The sequence below is a fragment of the Aspergillus lentulus genome (assembly GCF_001445615.1).
Source record: "Aspergillus lentulus DNA, contig: Alt08, strain: IFM 54703, whole genome shotgun sequence".
In the NCBI taxonomy this organism is placed as follows: Eukaryota; Fungi; Ascomycota; class Eurotiomycetes; order Eurotiales; family Aspergillaceae; genus Aspergillus; species Aspergillus lentulus.
Genome location: NW_028322118.1, coordinates 695197 through 716749, shown reverse-complemented (window position 1 = coordinate 716749; position 21553 = coordinate 695197). Strand labels below are relative to the sequence as shown.

The window sequence follows — 21553 nt, the reverse complement described above, 5'->3', positions numbered from 1 at the left end:
CACAAATCAACGTCGCTTTTCAGCCATCAACCGCCGGTACTCCTCCACGATAGTCCTCCGCTCGCTTGCCAGCTCCTCTCTCCGTCTCAAACTTCCCACGGCAGCGGGAACGTTCGCGACATCGACTCGGGCGCCTCCGCGGACCTTGAAAACCTCCTTCGGCTTCGTTAATTGCGGCGGCGCCTGAACCACATCAAAGGGGTTCGCCGGCTTGTTCATCCGATCCCGTTTCTTCAGCTTCGCCCACGGATCCGGACCATCATCCTCCAGGGCGCCATCGCCCTTCTTCTTTCTCTTCGCGGCAGCGCCCTTCTTCTTCGCCTTGGCCTGCGCAGCCTCCATCTCCCACTCCTTCCACAACTCCAATTGTTCCTCCAACTCGGCCTCCCGCTCCTCCCGCTCGGCCGCCTCACGCTCCTTGATCTCCGCTTCCTCCTTCCGCCACTGCTCCTGTAGTCGACGAAGGTGCTTCTCGTGCTTCGTCTGCCGTCCCTCGCGCAGCTTAGGCAGATCCGCCGACGTCGGCTTGCCCGATCTCTTCATTCCCGATATGGGCATCTCGCGATCAACCCGCGCCGCAAAGTCTGACAATTTCTCCCCCGGCAGAATCTTCAGATTGGTGGGCTTAGGTTCCGCAGCAGCGGTTGTAGATGTCGCGTCATTCGCAGCCTCAATCGGAGTCGACGACGCAGCTGACTTCTTCCGCGCCGACTTCTTTGTGTCCTCACTTGCATCGCGCTTGCGCTTCTTGCTTCCTGTCTCGCCGGCGTCGGGTTTGGATGGTGCTGACTTGCCGCCGTTGGCTTGGAGCTGCATCAGCCGGCGGAAGGCGCGCGGGGTATCATCGTCCAAGTCGGATTTGCTGCGGGCAAAGGCCGAGAGGTTTTCTTTCTTTTTCGGGGCTTTGGACTTGGGGGGGGGCTTTTTGCCTTTGGATTTCGGGGCGTTGGGATCGTGGGTCGGGAGAGGTTTGGCGATCAGAGTGGGTGGGAGGTCGTAGATGCTTGTGATGCGATCAGCGGATGTACATAATATTAATTGTGCTTTGATAGTATACTCACCTCGAGTCATTTTTTCTTCTCTTGTGCTTGTGAGGCATGGCGGATTCTTTGGTTTTGTTGGCTGTGGTTGATAGAAACTGAAGCTGAGATGGTCGGCGAACTTTTTTCCTTCCGTGGTTGGCGGCAGATCTAATCGCTATCGCTACTGATAAGACAGAGATCCAATAATGGCACATAATGCTACCTACCTCTACCTCTCTCTCTCTCTCTCTCTCTTACAGGTAGACAATCATTTTTCCCTGGTAATATTCCCAGGTGATTATTGACTTGTCCTTCGTAATGATACATTCAGAATGCCCGCATCCATGTGCTTGTTTAATTACAGCTTTGGAGTAGATACAGAGTGCTGTGCTCGAGGTCATCGAAGCAGCCTTCTATTATTCCTGTTGTATGTTATAGAACTTCGATGATAATAGCACCAATATACCAGATGGTATGATGCTTTCCTAGAGAGTAAAATGCAGAAGGCGTGCTTGGAGTTCCTATACTGACCTGAGTCAGGCTCCTGTCACTGTCGAGAGATGGCACTTGTCGGTGCTTGCCGTGTATTGGTTTACCAAGGCTATTATGGCACTACTGTCCAGTACGCTACTAGATGTTCCTCTATCATTATCAGGAACAAGCGATATAGACATTTGGTACGGACAATTGATACTGGTGGATTAATATACTAGTGTCCTTGTCGGCTATGGCTAGCATCTCCGGGGTATTCTATCCTCCGTCAATTTATATTGAGACACTTTCTCCGGTCATGTGGGCAGAATGACTTTTCTACTTCGCTACTACTGTTCAGGACTGGAGTGGTTCGGCTTTCAGCGACTGAACTGGACTAGATTGAATTCTAAATGCGCCATTAATGATGCTTAAGAGAAACGCTATTCGTGTGGCAAATCGCGCAGTGGATGAGAGCCAGGCATCAGAATTCAAAATGTAGACCAGACCGCAGCCTCTGTTACGGTGCCAGTCGCATGCCTTCATCTTCGAGATTTACCCATAATAACCACGGGAACCAGCGGTTAATGTTATTATAGGGGAGCGATCAATATCTTAGAGAGACCCTCCTGTCGATCAGCTGCGTGTCTGGCATCCATCTCAATGCTCGTTTCACGACTCGTGGGGGCCGTTTTGGTGGTGTAAACCTCCATGTCACTAGGCAGTAATGAGGGCGCACTTAGTACAAACTCTGGGTTGAATCCTTTCAAATCATTAAATCCAAGCCTTCTTGGGGAGTGAGACCCTTAGGCTTGGAGACGCGTAAAGACCAACGAAATCGGCACGGCTCGCCTCTTAGGACGGACTTCTGGTACGGCTTCAAGCCTCTTGTCGGCCCACCGTCCAATAGTCGTCGCTATTGCTGCACATGGGGATGGGTCAATCCAGGGTCCAATAGTCCCAGCGAGCCTGTGGTGACTCGAGACCCCAATCATGTTTGATGGTTCCTAGAACTAACTCATACCAGATGCAGCCCCAGAGGGCAGGGTAGAAGTAGTATTAATTCAGGCGTCCACTTTTCGGCGAAGGTTCTTGGTGCGCAATGATGCACATTTACGCCTCTCGAATTATAAAATGCACATGAGATGACTGATCTTGTACGATTTTCTGTCGAAGAATTGACGGTGGATTGAGGCGGTTGAAGTAGTAGTCCTCGCGAGTTGGTGAGAATTCCAAGTGATACAAGTATCAGCTATGGGCTTCTTATCCGCCCGCAAGGGACGCTCCCCGCAGTCCTACGAATTTGTCCCAACTTCCCTTCCCTCCGACGACCAAGACGACTTGCAACGCGACAAACCAGACCTTCATGTTTCTATCGAGGAATTACCGGCAGACATCTCAATAGACGAATATCAATGTTCGGGCCAGACCCGATCTCGGTTCACATGGAGCCAACGACTGGCTGGGATTTCTTCGCTCTTCTCGTCAAATGAGGAGAAGGTCGAAGATACTCTACCTCTCCTCTCACCAACCACAAAACGTTCAAAACGCTCATATGCTTTGCATAGACGGTTCAAGAATCGCAGGGTGTCCAATTGCCTTCTTTTTACCGTTGCGGGGGTTTTCATCATGCTGTGAGTACTTGTCCTACCCCACCATCACCACCACCCATCCGCGCCCATGACCACTAAATTGTTGTTCGAACCCATACAGAGGGATCATTCAGTTCATCTCGATAGCCTGTGGCATCGTGCTCTCGTTTTTCCCCGACGAATTCGACAAAGCGGCCGGCCATTGGCGCCACGTTCCGGACAACGACCTTTACGCAGACATCACACATTGGCCCACAGATATCTCGCAGGACATCATCCCTGTCGGGTGCCATTCACACAATGACTACTGGCGACGGGTACCCCTGTACTCGGCCTTGCAGGCGGGTTGTGTTGGTGTCGAGGCCGATGTCTGGCTTATTGACGACGAGCTCTACGTCGGCCATACCTCCACGTCCCTCACCACGAAGCGCACCCTCAAGAACATGTACATCGACCCACTGATCAAGATCATTGAACGGCAGAATCCCATCACCCAGTTCCACCCTGCTGTCGATCGACCCCTACATGGCGTCTTCGACACCGACCCTTCTCAGACCCTCATTCTCCTGATCGATTTCAAAACCGATGGAGAAAAGACATGGCAGCGTGTAATGGAGGATTTGTCGCCTCTGCGCGAGCGCGGTTACCTCACCTACTTCAATGGCACCGGCCTGACCAATGGCCCAATCACGGTTGTCGGAACGGGAAATACCCCCTTCAATATGGTCACGGCAAACTCAACCTACCGCGACATCTTCTTCGACGCCCCACTAAACCTCCTGGCCGAGCACGAGGCCAGCACTCCTCCTGCAGATGCTGACGTCGCGCATGACTCGGCGGCCACTGCCCAGCAATCTACCGGAAACGCCGGTCAAGGCCTGTCAGGTATCTCCGCCGGCGACATTGGCCCTGACACCTTCAACTGGACTAACAGCTTCTACGCCTCTGTCTCCTTCAAGAAGTCCATCGGCTATCCCTGGAGGTTCCACCTGACAAACAAGCAGATGGATCTCATCCGGGCGCAGATCCAGGGCGCTCATCGCCGCGGACTCAAGGTGCGTTATTGGGGGTTGCCTAGCTGGCCGCGGAGTCTGAGGAATCACATCTGGAGCGTTCTGGCGCGTGAGGGCGTCGATATTCTGAACGTGGATGACTTGCAGAGCGCCACGAAGCAAGAATGGAAGGTCAAGATTCTTGATTGGTAGGATGTACTCGGTTTTATCGGCAGTCGCACTGGCTTTGGGAGACTGCTGGGCGGTCATCTTAGCCTGACATCGCTGCCACTATCACCTTCAGGTGGTATGATGAATGAGTGTTTGGTTACAGATCTGAGTTTAGAGCTTATATTTTCTGATTGGCGTATTTGCCAGTTCACGGCGTCGGTTCCGGATGTCCAATAGACGATACCTTGGGCTTGGTTTTCAGTTCTGTTTTGTCCGTTCTACATGTATTTTGTTATAGACCCAATACGATTTAGACTTGAAGAACCATATTTCAGAGGATGATCAACGGTGCTTGGACATATCCCAGCTTGAAGTAGATCGTCTCATTGAATGCTTCATACCAATCAATGATATAAATGCGTTGATGCAGGATGATTCAGGGTATCAATATGTGTCTCATCGTAACCTTCAGCGCGGCACTCGCTATGATCGGGTCACGCTGAAGACAAAGTAACAATGAGTACTTTTTAATAGCGGAAAACAAAAGCAGAAGAGAGACGAGGGTCATAGGCACATTAGAGACTCTTCCCCAAACTCTTTGAGAATGGTCCTCTCTTCACGTAAGATACCACCCAGCCAATTCTTGGCCGTCTCAAAGTCATTCGCGCCAAATTTCACAAGGACGAAGCCTCCTCTTACTCGCGCCGCGGTGAAGGTCACTTCCGAGTCCGCATTTGGCGGCATCTCCACGGCCGCAGGGGCAGAGGATGACCAATTCCGCGCCCCGATGCGCGGCTGCGACGTGAACCTATCCATGAAAAATGACGCTAAACCCTCAAACACAGGACCGTACAGAATCAGGGTGCCTATGATCCCGTGGGGTCGCGTACGCTCCCGGATCAAGTTGTTGTGGCTGAAGGTCTCTGAGTCATTTTCCAGACATACTGCGTCGATCTCGTCGTCTAAGATGATCGAGTCGCGGAGGAGTAGCTTCTTCTTGCCTGCGGCGTCGTGTGTCCAGACTTCGTTCTTCCCTTTCCAGAGATGGAAGTCCCAATTCTCGCCTCGTGAGGTGCGGCCCTGCGTCACCCAGTCCAGCACACACAGGCTGCTTCTCTTGTGGTCCTTTGATGTCCCGTCGACGGTGAATGATTGTACCTGCTCGTAGCGGCTGTCCTTGAAGGGCACGGCTGGGTCTGGAAGGTAGCAGAGAGCGGCTTCGCTGGCGATCTGTACATTGACAAGCTGGCGGCTCTTGTCTGTTACTGCCCGTGCTGGTGTTCCCCGCTGGCCCTTGACGCTTGCAGTAGGCTCTGTCTTGAAGATCTTGGTGCTTCCCTGCGGTGTGGTCACAACGAGTCTCGTGCGGGGATCCAACGTAATGGAGACATCAATGTGATCGCCTGGTAGAAGACCTCCACCGTAAGTGAGAAGATAGAGATGAACAGGCCGAGAAGAGCTTGTCAGCCCGGAGGACTGGGGCACGAAGCCGGGGGCGCGTGTGAGCAGCTTCAGTGGATATTTGTAAGTCAAGGTCGTCAGGGTCGGGATCGAAGGAGGAAGGAGAGATAGAACGACTTTGCCTTGACCTGGTTTGGCAATTGACGACTCAAAGGGTGATATGATCGGCATCGTGTCTTATCTTCTTCAACGAGTTCTAGGCCAAGGGGATTAGGATGTAGGGAGATGGGGAAAAGTAGACAGGCTAAGTGGCTGTAACTGCATGATATATCTGTATCTAGACGCAGACAGAGAGGACGCAATTAGAGATGCTGTGCAGAATGGCGTCATGAAGGTTCCTCTCGTGCGCTCCTTCTGGCTCCTGATCTTTTCTGGGGCAGCCAAAGAGCTGTCAAACTGTCCAGTCGCCAGTCCTACTGCTAACAAACTAGCAGATGGAAGCGGGGTTTGATTGACCTCGTGAAACGGACAAAAGGCTGGAGTTCTTGGCTCTCAAATATTGAGCTACAGATGCGGCCGTGATGGAGTAAAGAGGATTCTCATTACGGCATGATTATTCTCTTTCTCCGCATATGCAGCAGCGTTGGTTGGGGTCAGATGTCCGTGACGCTGACCCCTGGCTGATCCCAAAATAGTATGACTAAAACATAAGAGAGCCAGTATGGTAAGGATTGGTAATTAACTTCAGGTACCTTACTTACGTACTGTGACAGCCAAAACATAAAGGTATTTTGATATCCGTGAGCTACTATTGTGGCCTCAGGCATACATGTTTGCCTGAGTGCCTGGGGCCGCTCGGTACCCCGTCGCCAGGCATCAAGGCGCGTCGTCCACGAGAGACAGTTCAATTCCGTGTCCCCTCATTCTCTCCATCTCGAGTCCCACTTTTCACACCACATTCGGGCATTGTATCGCACATGGTGTCATTGTATATTTGAGAGGTAAGTGTATTGTTTCTATGTCTGTTTTCGCCGACTCTTTTCGCGCGCAGCGGCAAACGCGCCTAGAGGGACTCCTAACAAGAGTGCTACATCGCGACCCCGACTGATCATTACAATACCCCCATCGCATTCTGAGAGACATACGGCCAACCCTTGTTTGAGTCCGATCTGTTCATCATCTTAATTTTCGCTTGTCAATGCTCGGGTCCGCTTATGCATCTTACTGACTAAATACACTATTCTACAGCGCGCTATATTATCACCTACAAGAATGGAAAATGAGTCGCCTCTTTCGAGTCCCGAACCCGGGCTGACCGACCTCGATTCGCCCCAGGCATCAAATAGAAGAAAGTCCGGACGTGTATCGCGCAAACCCGAATTTCTTTCTCAAAGTTACGGAGCCAAGCGCAAGCGTGGCACTGCCCGCGATGAAGACGAGGAGGATGATGCTGATGAGCACGACGCGTCGGAATCAGAAGAAATCAGTGACGACGAGCCAGACGAAGAAGAATTGAGGGAAAAGAGACGCGCTGCGCGCAAGGCTTCCGCAAAGAAAGCCCCGTCCAGCACCCAAACCAAGAAGACAAAGTCTCAAGCGGCACATGCTGCGAAGAGGCCTAAAGTCGCGGGCAATGGGGTTCCGAGCCAGCTGGCTATTCGCCCAGCTGTCAATGGCAAGAAATCAGTGTCGCGTCCCAGGAAGGTGAAACCACGGCCTAGTTTGGCCGCCGGACAAAGTGGCTTATATGGTAGGTGGCTTGTTTTCTCTTGTTCTCGACTTGCGCATCGGCTTACCATATCTCAACAGCGGAGGTCTTTGGCAAAAACCAGACTGGCGACACTGTTGCTGCCGAATGGCTTACCCAGTATCAGAAGGATGCTAAGGCTGCGATGCACGCCATGATCAACTTTATACTCAAATGTGCAGGGACCGATTTGGAAGTGAGCGATGCGGATATTGATGATCCAGACCACGCACCAGAGCGCATCAATGACTTGTCGACCGAGTATCATGCGCTAGGGATCTTCGAATATCCTCTCATTTCCAAGGCTCGGACATTCAAAGCCTTTCAACCCATTCTAGAAGACTTCTTCGCCGCGCTCGTGCAGACTCTGCATCATTCTTCAGTTCTGTATAAGCAGCAGGAGCTTTACGAAAACCTTCAAATATGGTTAGCTGCCTTGTCCACTTCGGGTTGTCGGCCATTCAGACATACCTCGACCGTCATCTCCCTCACGATCATGAACGCCTTGTGTGATGTTGCACGAGAAGTGATGACCACTGTCTCTACCTCCCGTAAACAGCTCGAGGCGGAGAAGAAAAAGAAGACGGTAAATCAGGGCAGAGTCAATGCGATTACTTCGACAGTCGAAGAAGGCGAAAGGAAGTTGGAGGCAATCGATGAGTACCTCAAAGACGGTGTCAATATCGTTTTTGTCCACCGCTACCGAGACATCGACGCCAAAATCCGCAGCGAGTGCATTGCGGCTCTGGGACGCTGGATGCACACCTATCGAGAATACTTTTTCGAAGGTCAATTCCTTCGCTATTTTGGCTGGATCCTCTCCGACCCGTCTGCTGAGACACGCTCCATTGTCGTGACGCAGCTCCATCGTCTGTACTCTAACAAAGATAACATTGCTGGCTTGAGGTCGTTCACTGAGCGCTTTCGCCAGCGCATGGTGGAGATGGCAGCCCACGATGCGGACGTCGGCGTGCGCGCCTCGTCAATTGAACTACTCGATCTCATTCGGGAGGCTGGTTTACTTGAGCCTGCCGATATTGACACCGTTGGTAGACTCGTATTCGACGTGGAATCCCGTGTCCGCAGAGCTGCCGGTCCGTTTTTCGTGGCCAATGTGGAAGATGTGTTTGAGTCCACAACCGAAGAGGTCGGAGACGAGATGAATGAGATGTTTGGCGACGAAGATGAGGATGACTACGAGTCGCCCAAGCGCTCCTGGATCAAGTTCAAGTGCCTGGTTGATATCCTTCAAGCCTATGATGAACAGGAAGACGAACTGGCTCCTGAGCGGAAGTTGTCCACGGCGCGGGATGCACTTTCCGGCGCCTCCTTAGACTCGCGGTTTGTACTTGCTACGGAGGCCATCTACCCGCACTTCGCAGAGCTCTCTCAATGGCAATCTCTGGCCGGCTACCTCCTGTACGACCATTCCCAGATTCCCGACGATCCTACTGAGGACAATGCCACCGGCACGGTCAAAAAACTGTATAAGATGCAGGAAGGGCAGGAGGTTATCCTTCTTGAAGTCCTCTGTTGTGCGGTTAAATTACGCATCCTCGACGTCGCCAAGTCAGACATTGACAAAAGAGGTCGAAAAGTGAAGGCATTGACAGATAAGATTCCCGAGCTTCAAGAAGAGATTGCACATAGTCTTGCGCAGATCATTCCTCAGTTGTTGAACAAGTATGGATCGGTTCCGGAAGCGGCGTCTGCCGTTCTTCGACTTGAGCATCTGGTCGACTTGGACAAGATCCAGGATTTGCAAAAGGATGCCACCGCATACACTTCACTACTGAACGATATTAACAAGCAGTTCCTCACGCACTCTGACCATGATGTGTTGGCAGAGGCCGGTGTGGCCTTTTTACACGCAAAGAGCTCTGATGACATGCGAGAAGCTCTCGAGAGTAAGGTACAGGAGCTATGGGATGATATCATAGATGCCCTTGAGGCTCTGTCACAAAAGAAAGGAGTTGTTGAGGGTAGCTCTATACAGTTGCCAACCCTGAATGACCTTGCCAACACAGCGATGAGAATTTTGAACCTGGCCAGTGTGACCGACTGCACACACGTCCTTGAGAAGAAGCCGGCATCTAAGTCCAAGGGCAGGAAGAAGGAAAATCTTGAAGCTCCCTTCAATGTGCTCATTCATTTGGTCAAACGTGGTCTGCGCGAGGAAGAGGAAGACGACGAGTCAGCCAAGGCAGAAACCGAGTTGGTGACCAGCAGTATACGGACGCTGCTCTTCTACTTCATGTGGAAAGTACAAGCCTTAACCACGGCCTTGAGTGCAGGAAAGGCAGCTTTCACTACGGCGTACTTTGAAGCTCTGACTAAGAGCCGTGAGGTGTTTGTTGCTAGTCTAGTCGCTGTCATGAGACAGCGCAGTGGTTTGGATGACATTCGCTTCACGGCGACCACAACACTGCTCGATCTGCAAACGTTGTTTGGTACACTTCGTCACGCTGGGTTGAACACAGGGAACGATGAGGAGGTTATTATGCAAACCCAGAGCTTGGTTCACGAAATCGATTCAAATACACAGGCACTGATCGCTAAGATACATGGCATCGCGGAACGCACATATGCCAGGAAGTTACGACAGCCTCTTGAGCCTGCAGAAGACGACGAGCCTGCCTCTGAGTCGGACGTCGAGCGGGAGCCTTCAGATGAGGAGGACGAACCAGGAGCTGAGGGCGAATCAATCGCGAACGAGCGTCTGCACTTCACTATTCTAGCGGAGCAACGGCTGTGCGAGCTGACGGGTAAAATCGTCCTTGCCATCATAGGGCGCATCATTGACGCCTCGGGCTCGGAGCGCGGACAGTTGAAGCAGCGGCTCGTCCGGCACAAGTCCCGCCTAGGCCAGAATTACCGCGAGGTGTTATCTTTCCTTGATGAACGCAAACCCAAAATTGTTGGACCCCGGCCGTCTCGATCGAAAGGCAAGCAAGCCGCCGCTGGGGACGCGCAACAGGACCGGGCGAGTGCTACCAAGCTATCAAAAAATTCCAAATCAGCCGAGCGAGTGGATGACAACGATGAGGAAGAGGATCACGAACCTCATGTCGACGCGGAGGAGGACGATGAAGATGACCTTCGTGCACGAGGACTTGTCGAAGACGAAAATATCGACGAAGAACATGAGGAGGAAGACGACAATCCCACCGCGCCAGATCCTGATGAGGATGAAGTGATGGGAGATTAATCCGTCAAGCCCTCTTCAATACTCATCCTACCGACCTGCCGTTCCCCTCAGCCTTCTTGTTTTCTCCATGTAAATTCTAACTACCACTGCACTGAACGTTTCTCTACGATGAGCCGGGCGCTTTTGCTGGATATTTCAATCCTCTCCTTTTCTCTATTAATTGCTATGACGACGTCCACGTCTTCACTTTAAACCAATTCGAAATCTGATTGTCGACTTTGCTTGAATGTTCTACTCGATCTATTTAAATATCATTCCCCAGTTTTTTCTCTTCGCTCATCTCTTTCTAATACCTGGGAATTTATTCAACTCATGTCTAAGTAGCTTGTCGAAATCAATTGCCCGAGCGGCGGTGTATCAATGCAACTTGCCTCTTTGGAGATTGCACATACTGGCGGAGCTGTTCGTCATGTTCTCTCTATTTGTCCTGTTGGGCACATATCATGCGGGGGATCATTCAGGCTTAGTTGGCTCTTATATTCCAGAAGTCCGAGAAAACGCAGATTTGAAAAATTACAATGATCAATACGACATAGCCTTGAGCACAGAGCATTTAGAAAGGTCTTTTTGCTTTTGTATTGAGACGGTTTACTCCAGGTGCTGGTCCACTTCTAAAAATGAGAACGCATGAAACTTCAGCCTACCAAGGGACCACACTTGAGCAGAATCACATCCGAAAAAGGGAATAAGTCAAATGACAACAAGGACGCCTGTGTATGAGGGATGCTTCGGGGGAATTGACGTGAAGGGGGCAACTATAAGGGCTACATGACGGTGAATCTTTTGCATCGTGAAAGGACAACAAAGGAAAACGTAAAGGAATCATAGCTGAAGACGGATGAAGGGGTAGAATAAGACAGGAAGGGAATTAACATAACGTAAGCCTAGCTCGTAGGCTGGGGCGTCGATGACAGCAAAGAGACAGAGGCATGAGGTATTCCAACGTGATTTGAGGTGAAGAATTTGAAACGTTATTCCTGTCCTAGAGAAGGGAGAAAATGAGGATAAGATACTTTGACCGCCAGAGCCCTCGCAAGACGGGTTTACATATCCATGGAGTCACCGCCGTTGGCAAAGTTGAATCCGCCAGGCTGCTGCTGGTTGGTTCCGAGGGCGAAACCAGTTTGTGTCTGCTGAGGAGCAAGCTCATCAATGTCACCGCCGGCCTCTTCCTCATCAGAGAAGTATTTCTCAATAATGTTGTAAGCCTTCATGTAGATCTCCTCGTTGGCATTGTTCTGGCAGTCGTGGATCTTCTCCATACCACCAGCCTCTTCGATGAACAAGGCATACCGGTTGACGCGAGCCTCGCCAGTCTGAGCGGCCTCTTTGTCCATCTCTCCGACCTTGAGAATGTTCTCCAAGCCATCCAGAGCAACCTGGATAATCTTGTTATCAGGGCAAGCAAGAAGGTCGCACAGAGGCTTGATGCATCCTTGAGTAACAAGGTAGCGGATCTGGTCGGGCTTCTGCAGTCCACCTGAAGTGGCATTCGAAATGGCCCAGCAAGCTTCCTTGCGGGTCTTGAAGTCGCCGTTGGCAAGCAAGTTGATCAGAGGAGGAATAATACCAGCATCGATCACGGACTGGATCTGGCTAGAGTTGCCGGCGGTGATGTTGGAGATGGTCCAGCAGGCTTCCTTACGGATGCCATCCTTGGTGGAACTCAAGAGAGAGAGGAGGGCAGGGAGGGCTCCGCAGTTGATGATGACCTGAGTCTGGACGTCGTCACCAGTAACGATGTTTCCAACAGAGCGAAGGGCTGGGGTCTGAACAGAGGTAGAAGCGTGCATGAGCAGCTCAACCAGACGACGAGGGATGCCGGCCTCGATGACCGCCTGAATCTTATCGTTGGAGCCGTCAGACAGGTAGGAGATGGCCCAGCAAGCATCAATCAGGACCTCGTCATCGAGCATATAGATGAGCTTGGCAAGCACAGGAAGAGCAGGGGCAATCTGGGAAGCGTTAGAAAAATAACATTGTAATTAGAGCATAACCTGGGCAAACCTACTGTAGTCCAATCAGGCTGGGGCGTCTTGCCACGGCAGAAGTTGCTCAGAGTCCATGTGGCGTTTCTCAGCATGCTCAGCTTCCGGCCATCGTTGATGAGGTTGAGCAGAGGACGGAGGGCACCAGCATTGAGCACAAAGTCACGGCACTGAGGGCTATCACCGGCAATGTTACCAAGAGCCCAAACGGCCTGTTCCCGAACATCGGGTTCGGGGCTGCTGAGAAGCTCAACGAAAATGGGCACAGCACCAGCTTCAATGACAACCTGTGTCTGCTGGGCGGAACCAGAGGCAATGTTGGTCAGGGCCCAAGCGGCCTCGAACTGCACCAAGGTGTGAGGGGAGCGCAAGAACTCCACGAATCGGCTAACAACACCGGTCTCGATAACACGTTCAATAGGAGGATTGCGCTCCTTGGAGAGCAGCTTTCTGAATTTGGTTGTAGCTTGGATCTGCGACTCAATCTGGTCGGAGAAGACGCCCTTGACCATTTCCGGGAGCTCCACGTTGAGCTAAAACAAGAATTTTCCATTAGCCACCTACTCATTTTTAATGCAACCAAGAAAACAGTGCTGTATTGAATTGAGTTGAAAAGTGTCGTGTGCGCCCTCGATGGTTCAATTGAGAGGCGGATCCCACTTAGCCCAGCAACCGGGGGCGGTGAAAGGGCCGTCGTGGAGCGTATAGTGAACAAAAACAAATAAAGACCATAGATGGGGCTGCGGACGGAGAAAACTCGAGACAGATAACAAAGTGTGCAAAATACGACTCAAAAGATATAGAGAACTGACATACCTCACTCTCAATAGCACTGGCTTCATCGTCACTCTCGGTGGCGGCCATGCCACCTCCTACACCAATCCCGCCATCCCGGGTCTGAATACCTCTCCTCTTGGCCAAGTTTTCTTCTCTCTTTTGCTTTCTGATCTCAACCTGTTGTTCTTCACGACGACGACGAAGCTCGTCAGGCCGGAACTGGTTCCTGGCCTTGAACTGGGTGCGACGATGCTCGGGGATGTAGCGTTCGGCCATGGTTGCTTGGGACACAGAGGGGTGAAAACAAAGCGCACCAAAGAAAGTGGGGAGCGAAGCTGAGATGAGGGAAAGATCTCAGAGGAAGGAAAGAAAGAATAAGAAGCAGATAAGCTCTTGACCAAAAAGCGTCAGAAGAGAAGAGATAGACTTTTGAGTTGGTTGAAGACAAAAGGCGTCTTTTTTGGAGGGGAGATAAAGATGGAGGAATGCGTCTTGTCTGTAGAAGGTGAAAGGTGTGTGAGGGGAGGGGAAAAAAGTTAAGTGTAAGGCCGTGTCTTAGCGCCAGTCAGTGTTCGTCCCCAGAAGAGGAATTTTTGGCTCAGGTCACGGGACTTATTCTTGCCTGAGGTTTCATTGTTGCTCCTGCCAAGCGCCACATCCGCCCTAATCGCATCAAGACGCGTCCATAGGATGGAGTAGATGCTATACAAACAACGGTTTTCCATATCATGCTTGGATATACACAATCTTGAGCTCTAGCATTCAATTTTGATAACGACTTTGGAGAGCATCTGGCTCCACTACCAAACATAGTCCATGTCTTTCTCGCTTTAGCAGAGCTTACTGGAGCTCATTAAGCAACTGACAGAGAATCCATCTTCTTCTACAGCAGCATGCATATTCGCTCTGCTTCATAAAAGATCGATATTTGACGAAATGGTCTACGAGTCGGCTGCTCGCCACGTCAGTATACCTACTGCCCTCTCCTCTTCGGGACTTGTAAGTGTGATAGGAGTGGTTGTGGATGTCTTCGACAGTGCCTTCCAGTCCAGTCGCTCCTGGTGTATCACATTCACCCTCAAAGACGCTGACTTTGGCAACGGACACGTCTGGGATGGGCTGAAGATCAAGTACTTCAAAGATAATCGAAGTCAACTCCCGCCTGTCCGAGTACGCGATGTTATCCTATTACGCAACATCACTGTAAGCGATTTAGCTCTACGAACAGTACAGCTTTACTGACGGACTGGCCTGCAGGTAACAAAATTTAACGGAAGACCTCTAGGTGTTGCACCTGATGAGACTACTATCCCGTGGGCAATATTCCGTCCAGAGCCAAGCTTTGTGGACATCTCTCCCATTTGTGGTCCGGTTCCTTTTGAGCCGTCATATTCAGAGAAGTCGTATGCATTGTCTTTGATAGACAAAAGCTCTAACTTCAAATCCTTCCGCATCACGTCAAATGAGAAAACTGCTCCTCCGACTCAACGTTCTGTGAACTCAAGAGTCTCTGCACCCCGGCCAAAAGCCAATCAAAGGTTTTCCCTCATCAAAGATGTCGAAGAAAGAACATTCGTGGATCTCACCGGTGAAGTAGTTAAGATCTTTACCAATGATAGCGAAAAGGTTGCTCTCTATCTCACTGACTACACCACGAACGAAGGACTTCACAACTACACCATCGACGCCAACAATGCTCGTGAAGGGGATCAGTATGCTTACCTATCGCGCTCCAAGAGACAATGGCAAGGCCCTGCTGGTCGCATGACTCTCCAGATAACTCTGTGGGAACCACATGCTTCCTTTGCCCGAGAACATCTCAAGGAGGGCAGCTTTGTTCGATTGAGAAATGTCCATATTAAGCGAAGTCGCATAGAAGGGGCTCCATTGGAAGGGGCTATGCACTGCGATCGTCAGAATCCCGACGAAATGAACATCCGTTTGATCGACGCTAAGAACGATGAGCGCGGCCGAGAGTTGTTACGTCGCAGAAAGGAGTATTGGGAGAGCGACCCTCGAAAGCGGAAAGCCGAAGAGATGGAGGAGACGTCTTCCCGTCGCAGCAAGTCCCAGAAAAGCCAAAGCAAGACAGCGAAAGCGAAAAAAGAAGAAGGTCAAACCTCGCTCTCATTGCCCAAAAAATACGAAATTAATAAGACTAGTAAGCTCATCCTCGTCCAGACTGCAGCAACCAAACCTAATCAATGTCTGGAAACAGTTCAGGCCTCAAACCCATCCATCAGATGCACGAGTCTTGCGGACATCTTAGACGGCGAGTTTCACGAAAATATCTCGCCTAACCAGATTGAATATCGCATTCCTTTTCAAAATGTCTGCTACCGAGCCACTTTTCGCGTGGTTGACTTTTTCCCTCCAAAACTGGAAGATTTCGCCGTTCCAGAAGAGTCGGATCATAAGCCGCGTCCTGACGCCGAGGTGGATGAAACACACAACTTCCATAGTGCAGGTTGTTCAATTAGGTGGCAATGGCGGTTCTGCCTTTTGGTTGAAAATGTACCGCCTCATCCACACGGGGAGTCCAGCCAGCGAATGAAGCTATTTGTTTCGGGAGCTGATGCTGAGTGTCTGCTCAAGCTTGACGCCGCCGAGTAAGTCATCACCGTATTGTATTCCTACGCTACAGAAAGAGAGGCTTCGAGTATTCTAATCGTACGTTCATTCAGTTTGCGGAAAAATCCTTCCAAATTACGTCTGCTAAGAGAAACGCTGTTCCACCTTTGGGGTGACCTTGAGGAACGGAAAATAGCCGCTAGCAAGGATGGCTCGAATCCTCATGCTCTGGGCCCACTTTCCTCCCGCCCGTTTACTTGCTGCATTAAGGAATACGGAGTCAGGTGTAGTCATGAGAAGTCCACAGATGATAAGATCGACGACGGCATTGGCTGTAGTCACGAAACCTGCTTTGGCTGGGAGAGACGATTCGCCATGTTCAATACAACTATCCATGCCTAGCCTTCTGGTATTCTGACTTCTAATTTGGAATCCATTACACCTTGGAGATTGGGTAGGATGCACCTGGATACCATTTTTGTCCGGGGCCACCAAAACCCTGTTATCCTACAACACGCCGTCGCATCATGATCCTTCATGGCCAATCGTGATTCCGGCAAAGTGATTCCTTTGCCTGTTTCATCTGCCAACGAATGCTCGTCTCACTCATAACTTGTTACACGACTGTCCTATATTTGAAGTCCACCGATGGGCTCCTAGAGACTTAAGTCGTCCTTTTGGCCATGCCGTTTCCTGAAAACCGCGGTGTTTTGGGTATACGATACACTTTCGACTTTAGCATCTACCGTTGGAAAGAGAATTTTCGTGGTATGGTTGTTGGACACACAATTCATGGAAGCTATTATGGCAACTTTTTGAAGTCACTGCCTCGGGGATTAACTCAGACTTTATTCCCTGAAAATAACGTGCTCGATTCCGGGTCATCATATGTTCAGAGATACTTACATTGAGCTGAGGCCTGGCTAAAGAACAAACTCAAATTGAAGGCAAATGCCAAGAGGATATCAAGTGATGAAATCCAGGATGCGAGGCAAAGAGAATCGATCAATCGACATGACGAAAAGTAAATGCCACCATTGCATCAAAATCGGGCACATAGAAATGCCTGGTGACCATATTTTCCATTCAATGACATAAGCAGGAGAACCCGATTACGCTTTATCAACCTCGCAACTCCAGAAGCATCCCAGTGTGCCGAGCGGGTGGGCCAGAATTGCACAGATTGTGAACCTGTCCAAGAACGTGACGGCGAGGGTGTATCATATTTTGGTGACCTTGACAATTGTTGTATCTACTCCATGGGCGGCGGCATCGAATCGGCAAGTGGAGCCCCAGACGCACTCCTTCTTGCCTGGCTCGCTATGAGGACAACGATGTCCGTACATGCACTCAGGATCATCGCATTCAAACTTGTAGCGACAAGGCGTCATGCGTGCAACGACCGCCAGGATATGATGCTCGCTTTTGGTTAATTTGCGTGAGTGATCGTGACGGCAATCCTCAATGGGACATTCGCCCTGTAAGTAGAAATAGTTGCAGAGCTTCAGCTTCTTCATGCGGCTCAAATAATCCTTGGGGATTGTCTTGATATCAAAGCGATCGACGCGCTGCCCGTACTTGTTCCGTTCAACGATCTTGGGAGGTGGAGAACTGGATGCCTTAGAGCGAATGGAGCGAACAACAGGTTGGAATTCTTCGGATTTTGGCAGCTTCCTCGAGGAGGTCGACAATGCAGGACTGTTACTTGTCATCGTGGTAGTTGTGGACGTTTTCGAGAGTGGTGTTGCATGCTGAACTGGCGATGGTGTAAGGGAGGAACAGGGCTTGGTGTCCTGGGGAGCCGATGCCGACGCAATGTTCGTCTCTCGGAAGATATGAGTAAACTTTGCGACTCTGTAGGACGGCTTCATAGCCTTCATGTCTCCCTGCAATGGAACGCCCTCAATGAGAGTCACCCTCCCTATGTACTTGTAGTCCACCATTGTTTCTCTGAGAAACCGAGCATACGTATCATCATGCGAACAGCCGAGCAAGATCTGATGACAATGACAGTTGTTTAGGTTGCGCTTGAAAATCTCTGGCCAGCCACTGTATTAGAACTCACCACAGAAGCAATCGCAGTGAAAGCAGGCTGCACAGGGCAATCAGGACTGCATCACGTACCTTCAATCTTATCACTCGCTTTATTCTTGCCAGCGCCAACGTCGATGATATCAGAAAGCAAACCATTGCCATTGAAGCCTCGGACAAATGCCTCGAGTACCGAGAGCTCCATTTCGATTCCTCCTTCAATGCAGAGGTCGGCCAGTCCCTTCACATTCATATAGATCATTGTCACGATCTTAGGTGAGGCAATGTTTGGGAAATGCGTGGTAATGTAATCTTGCAATGCAGTCGAAAGCTCTTTTGCTGCGTTTTTCCCACCTTGTTCACCCTGCTTCAGGGACTCCTCCTTGAAAATGAGGCCATGTCCGTCCAGAAGTACAATCATGTACGGTTCGCGATGCTACAATGATAGCAGAGATGTTGTTAGATAGAGACTAAACTGACGGCTTCGCCAGGGCTTACAATGAGTGCGTTCATTCTGGTGATCTCATTCATTAATTCCATCTCATGGATCTGAATCTCACGATTAAAATGCTTCTCGCGTTCATGGTCGAGTTTCTGGCGCTGAAGAGCATTTTCAAGCTCTGCCACTCGTTGCAGAAGCTCCTAGTTCAGAAAGAAGTCAGTTAATATGAAGACTCATGGCGAGGTGAAGCTAGGATAATTACCTCAATCAGGCTGTTCTTGGTCTGCTCTATAGACATCACCTGTCTATAGCGCTCAGCGTAGGCTTGAGCCTCCATGGTGAACTATGGCGGGTCCGATGGATGAGGTAGTAGGGTAGCTCACTGCGCCGAGAAAAGCTGGTGATAGTACGGGGTACGGGGTATTAGAAGAGCAAAGAGAAGGTCTAGAGATGCTGCGAAAGTAATCAGATCTAGAAGCACTTATTTTGTGTTGTCATTCACTGTTCTAGACGAAGGTTGTAGAGTTGGGAACAGGAATCTAAAGACATTGAAATTCACTATAGTCAAGTCTCACTTCTGATAACACTCAACTATAATATCAGACAGAATAAATATGAAATATTTACAGGTGCTTGTCCCTTTCCTTGAGTTTCATTATAATTTAGCCATGCATGCAAAAGACAGGTAAAGTATGGTACTTTCCTTTAAGCAACTCTGTTGATAAAACAGTGGCAGGAAAGGATCTAAGCAACGGCCAATCAGAAGCTGCATGGTGCCTTAGATGAGTCAGCGAGCGCATGGGGAAGTTCCCAACTTATGACTACGTGGAGAAAAAGCACCTCGATTCCCCCTTCCACTGTCTTACCATTTTCCACTCCACTTCCCTTTCCTTTTCATCCCCTCTCTTTCTTTCTTCTTTGTTTTATTCCCTTCTTACCTGTCTGAGTACGGTCTTCTACTACCATGGCTCGCTTCGGTCTTCTCTCGCTGGCATTGTTCTCTGTCCAAGCCCTCATCGGCGGTGGTCTCGCAGCTGTAAGTCGCGAATTGTAGTTTTGCTCTCATTCTAGATCAATTGAATTGCTCACATAAATCGACGGCCTCTAGGACACTACCGAGAATGCGCAGGACACCCCCGAGGTCCAAAAGCTCGCTGTGTCGGCGGAGGCATCCTTCCCTGCTTCCGAGATCTTCGGCGTTAAGCTTGTCAACGGTCACCCAACACAGGCATTGATCACTTTCACCAATGACGAACCTGCTCCTGTGACCGTCAACTTCATCGGTGGATCTTTGTCGACTCTCGATGAAAAGAGCGAGATTGTTCGCAACCTGACTGCCACCAGATATGGTCTTGAGATTCCCGCTGGCCAGAAGGAGAGCGTTAGCTACAGCTTCGCCACCGAAATGCACCCTCAGGACCTGAGACTCACCATCGCTTCCATCATTTCCGACAGCGAGGGAAAGTTCTTCACTGTTTATGCCCACAATGGCACCGTCAGCGTGGTCGAGCCCGAGACCAGCATCTTCGATCCCCAAATGTGAGCTACTCCAAAATCCCGTTCGCGGTCAGAGACAGTTGACTTATTGTTTATGACCTTAGTATCTTCCTCTACTTCTTCCTCCTGGCTTGTTTCGCTGGTACCGCTTACTTCTTCTACACCGTCTGGATTGCGCCATACTTCCCTCAGAAGCGCAAGGCCGGAAAGGCTGCCGAATTCTCCAAGAAGTCTTCTGGCGCATCTAAGAAGGTTGAAGAAGGACCTAGCAGCCCCGCTGTTTCCTCCGCTACAACCTACAACGCCGAATGGATCCCAGCTCACCACATCAACCGCCCTGAAGCCAGAAAGGTCAAGAGTAGCTCCCGGTCTAAGAGCCGTGCCTAAAGCCTCGAGGCGGATAAGGTGGCTTTAGCACTGATGATACTTAGTGGCTGCGTACAGGCCGTCTTTAGTCTCGTTGGCGAAGGCCAGAGTAGACCGACTCGAGGCAAGAGATTACTGAGAATGTAATCGGCCAAGAGGCTCAGGCGGCGGCTTCTGTCCAGGAAGTAGGTGTATATTTATGATAGAAACCCATCAGATAATGTTGGCATATGAAAGCCAAACCTGTTACTACCAATCGAATTACTATACTGGAGCTCATGCCCAAGTTGACGATTTCGGCCGTTCATGACGTACGTATGGAAACTGGGAAATTGATGAAACTCCTAAAGCTCAAAGTCGTTTCCATTCGTTGAACTCTCCTTCAAGGTGGCTTTTCAGTTCGGCGAACCTATTGCCGAAATCCTTGCCACATCGCCAACATTTGAACTCTCTCCGTAGATACCCTTCTCTGTCCGGATGACGTCTCGCATCATCGTTGGCGAGGGGGAAATCCTCGATATCGACAAAGAAAGGGGTCGAGAAACTATTATAATGCTTCCTGTGCTTCAGGCGATCGCTATACCTGTCCACGGAGATGATATGTATGTGTAGATGGTTCATAGACGGGTGCGCGTGGATGCCACACATGACCTCTTTCTCCCAATCTCTCCCCTGTGGTAGCACATCAGGCGGCGGGTCTGCATTCAAAGCATCTTGTCTCTCTTTGTCCTGGGTTGAATATCTCCCGTACTTGCGTCTCAGCTCGGCCGCTGCCAAAGTGCGAAGCTTTCTCGTTTCGGCCTTGACTTTGCTCAGGAACTCTGGATCTTCGAAGGCCTCAAATGGATGGAGCCGTGTTTTAGTTGGGTCACGAGGAAGCAATAGCAAATGTAACGTAGATTTGGGGAACATGTCATGAATTACGACAAAATCATCGTTGTAGTATACCACAACGTTGGACGGGTATGACTCTGGCTTTTCGATGTAGGCGCCCAAGCCGTCACGCGCGCCAAATCTGTTCTTGATATTCGTTTTCGAGGGGGGATGGCTCGCTTGTTTCTGTTGCTTGTTCTTAGGTGATAGAAGCTCTGAGACTGAGGTTCAAGTCAGTTGTACTTTTTGCAAAAAGCAGGAGTCAGGTCACGCATGTACAGGCATCTCTTTTCGCTGGCTTCTCTGCCTGGGATTTTGAAGTCATCGCCTGTGCGGCATCGGCATGCTCTGTTTCAAGGATCGGTGATTCGCCCGACATTGTGATCACGAATGTATTGGACTTA

The 21553-nt window shown here is 50.3% G+C and overlaps 9 protein-coding genes across 9 annotated transcripts; 4 read left to right on the top strand and 5 right to left on the bottom strand.

Moving 5' to 3' along the window:
* Window positions 1-6: 6 nt before the first annotated feature.
* ALT_3498 (uncharacterized protein) lies at window positions 7-1099 on the bottom strand (the record flags this gene model as incomplete). The annotated part of the gene is made up of 2 exons (XM_033562546.2): window positions 7-1003; window positions 1062-1099. 2 exons carry the CDS (start codon window positions 1097-1099, stop codon window positions 7-9), a joined length of 1035 nt encoding a protein of 344 aa, XP_033418437.2.
* A 1648-nt stretch (window positions 1100-2747) lies between these two features.
* On the top strand, window positions 2748-4290 carry ALT_3497 (altered inheritance of mitochondria protein 6 homolog; the record flags this gene model as incomplete). Its single annotated transcript, XM_033562545.2, has 2 exons — window positions 2748-3127; window positions 3207-4290. 2 exons carry the CDS (start codon window positions 2748-2750, stop codon window positions 4288-4290), a joined length of 1464 nt encoding a protein of 487 aa, XP_033418436.1.
* Window positions 4291-4812: 522 nt separating this feature from the next.
* ALT_3496 (urease accessory protein UreD) lies at window positions 4813-5880 on the bottom strand (the record flags this gene model as incomplete). Its single annotated transcript, XM_033562544.1, has 1 exon — window positions 4813-5880. The coding sequence occupies one exon, from the start codon at window positions 5878-5880 to the stop codon at window positions 4813-4815; it is 1068 nt and encodes a 355-aa protein (XP_033418435.1).
* Window positions 5881-6921: 1041 nt separating this feature from the next.
* ALT_3495 (cohesin subunit IRR1) lies at window positions 6922-10604 on the top strand (the record flags this gene model as incomplete). Its single annotated transcript, XM_033562543.2, has 2 exons — window positions 6922-7399; window positions 7459-10604. 2 exons carry the CDS (start codon window positions 6922-6924, stop codon window positions 10602-10604), a joined length of 3624 nt encoding a protein of 1207 aa, XP_033418434.2.
* A 1043-nt stretch (window positions 10605-11647) lies between these two features.
* On the bottom strand, window positions 11648-13645 carry ALT_3494 (karyopherin alpha; the record flags this gene model as incomplete). Its single annotated transcript, XM_033562542.2, has 3 exons — window positions 11648-12559; window positions 12616-13125; window positions 13409-13645. The coding sequence occupies 3 exons, from the start codon at window positions 13643-13645 to the stop codon at window positions 11648-11650; spliced, it is 1659 nt and encodes a 552-aa protein (XP_033418433.1).
* Window positions 13646-14305: 660 nt separating this feature from the next.
* Window positions 14306-15982, top strand: ALT_3493 (uncharacterized protein; the record flags this gene model as incomplete). Its single annotated transcript, XM_089599585.1, has 2 exons — window positions 14306-14572; window positions 14627-15982. The coding sequence occupies 2 exons, from the start codon at window positions 14306-14308 to the stop codon at window positions 15980-15982; spliced, it is 1623 nt and encodes a 540-aa protein (XP_089455923.1).
* Window positions 15983-17160: 1178 nt separating this feature from the next.
* Window positions 17161-18750, bottom strand: ALT_3492 (CCCH zinc finger protein; the record flags this gene model as incomplete). Its single annotated transcript, XM_033562540.2, has 4 exons — window positions 17161-17978; window positions 18065-18407; window positions 18470-18613; window positions 18676-18750. The coding sequence occupies 4 exons, from the start codon at window positions 18748-18750 to the stop codon at window positions 17161-17163; spliced, it is 1380 nt and encodes a 459-aa protein (XP_033418431.2).
* A 627-nt stretch (window positions 18751-19377) lies between these two features.
* On the top strand, window positions 19378-20297 carry ALT_3491 (putative translocon-associated protein, alpha subunit; the record flags this gene model as incomplete). The annotated part of the gene is made up of 3 exons (XM_033562539.1): window positions 19378-19449; window positions 19522-19952; window positions 20015-20297. 3 exons carry the CDS (start codon window positions 19378-19380, stop codon window positions 20295-20297), a joined length of 786 nt encoding a protein of 261 aa, XP_033418430.1.
* A 330-nt stretch (window positions 20298-20627) lies between these two features.
* Window positions 20628-21528, bottom strand: ALT_3490 (DNA 5'-adenosine monophosphate hydrolase; the record flags this gene model as incomplete). Its single annotated transcript, XM_033562538.1, has 2 exons — window positions 20628-21370; window positions 21429-21528. 2 exons carry the CDS (start codon window positions 21526-21528, stop codon window positions 20628-20630), a joined length of 843 nt encoding a protein of 280 aa, XP_033418429.1.
* Window positions 21529-21553: the final 25 nt, after the last annotated feature.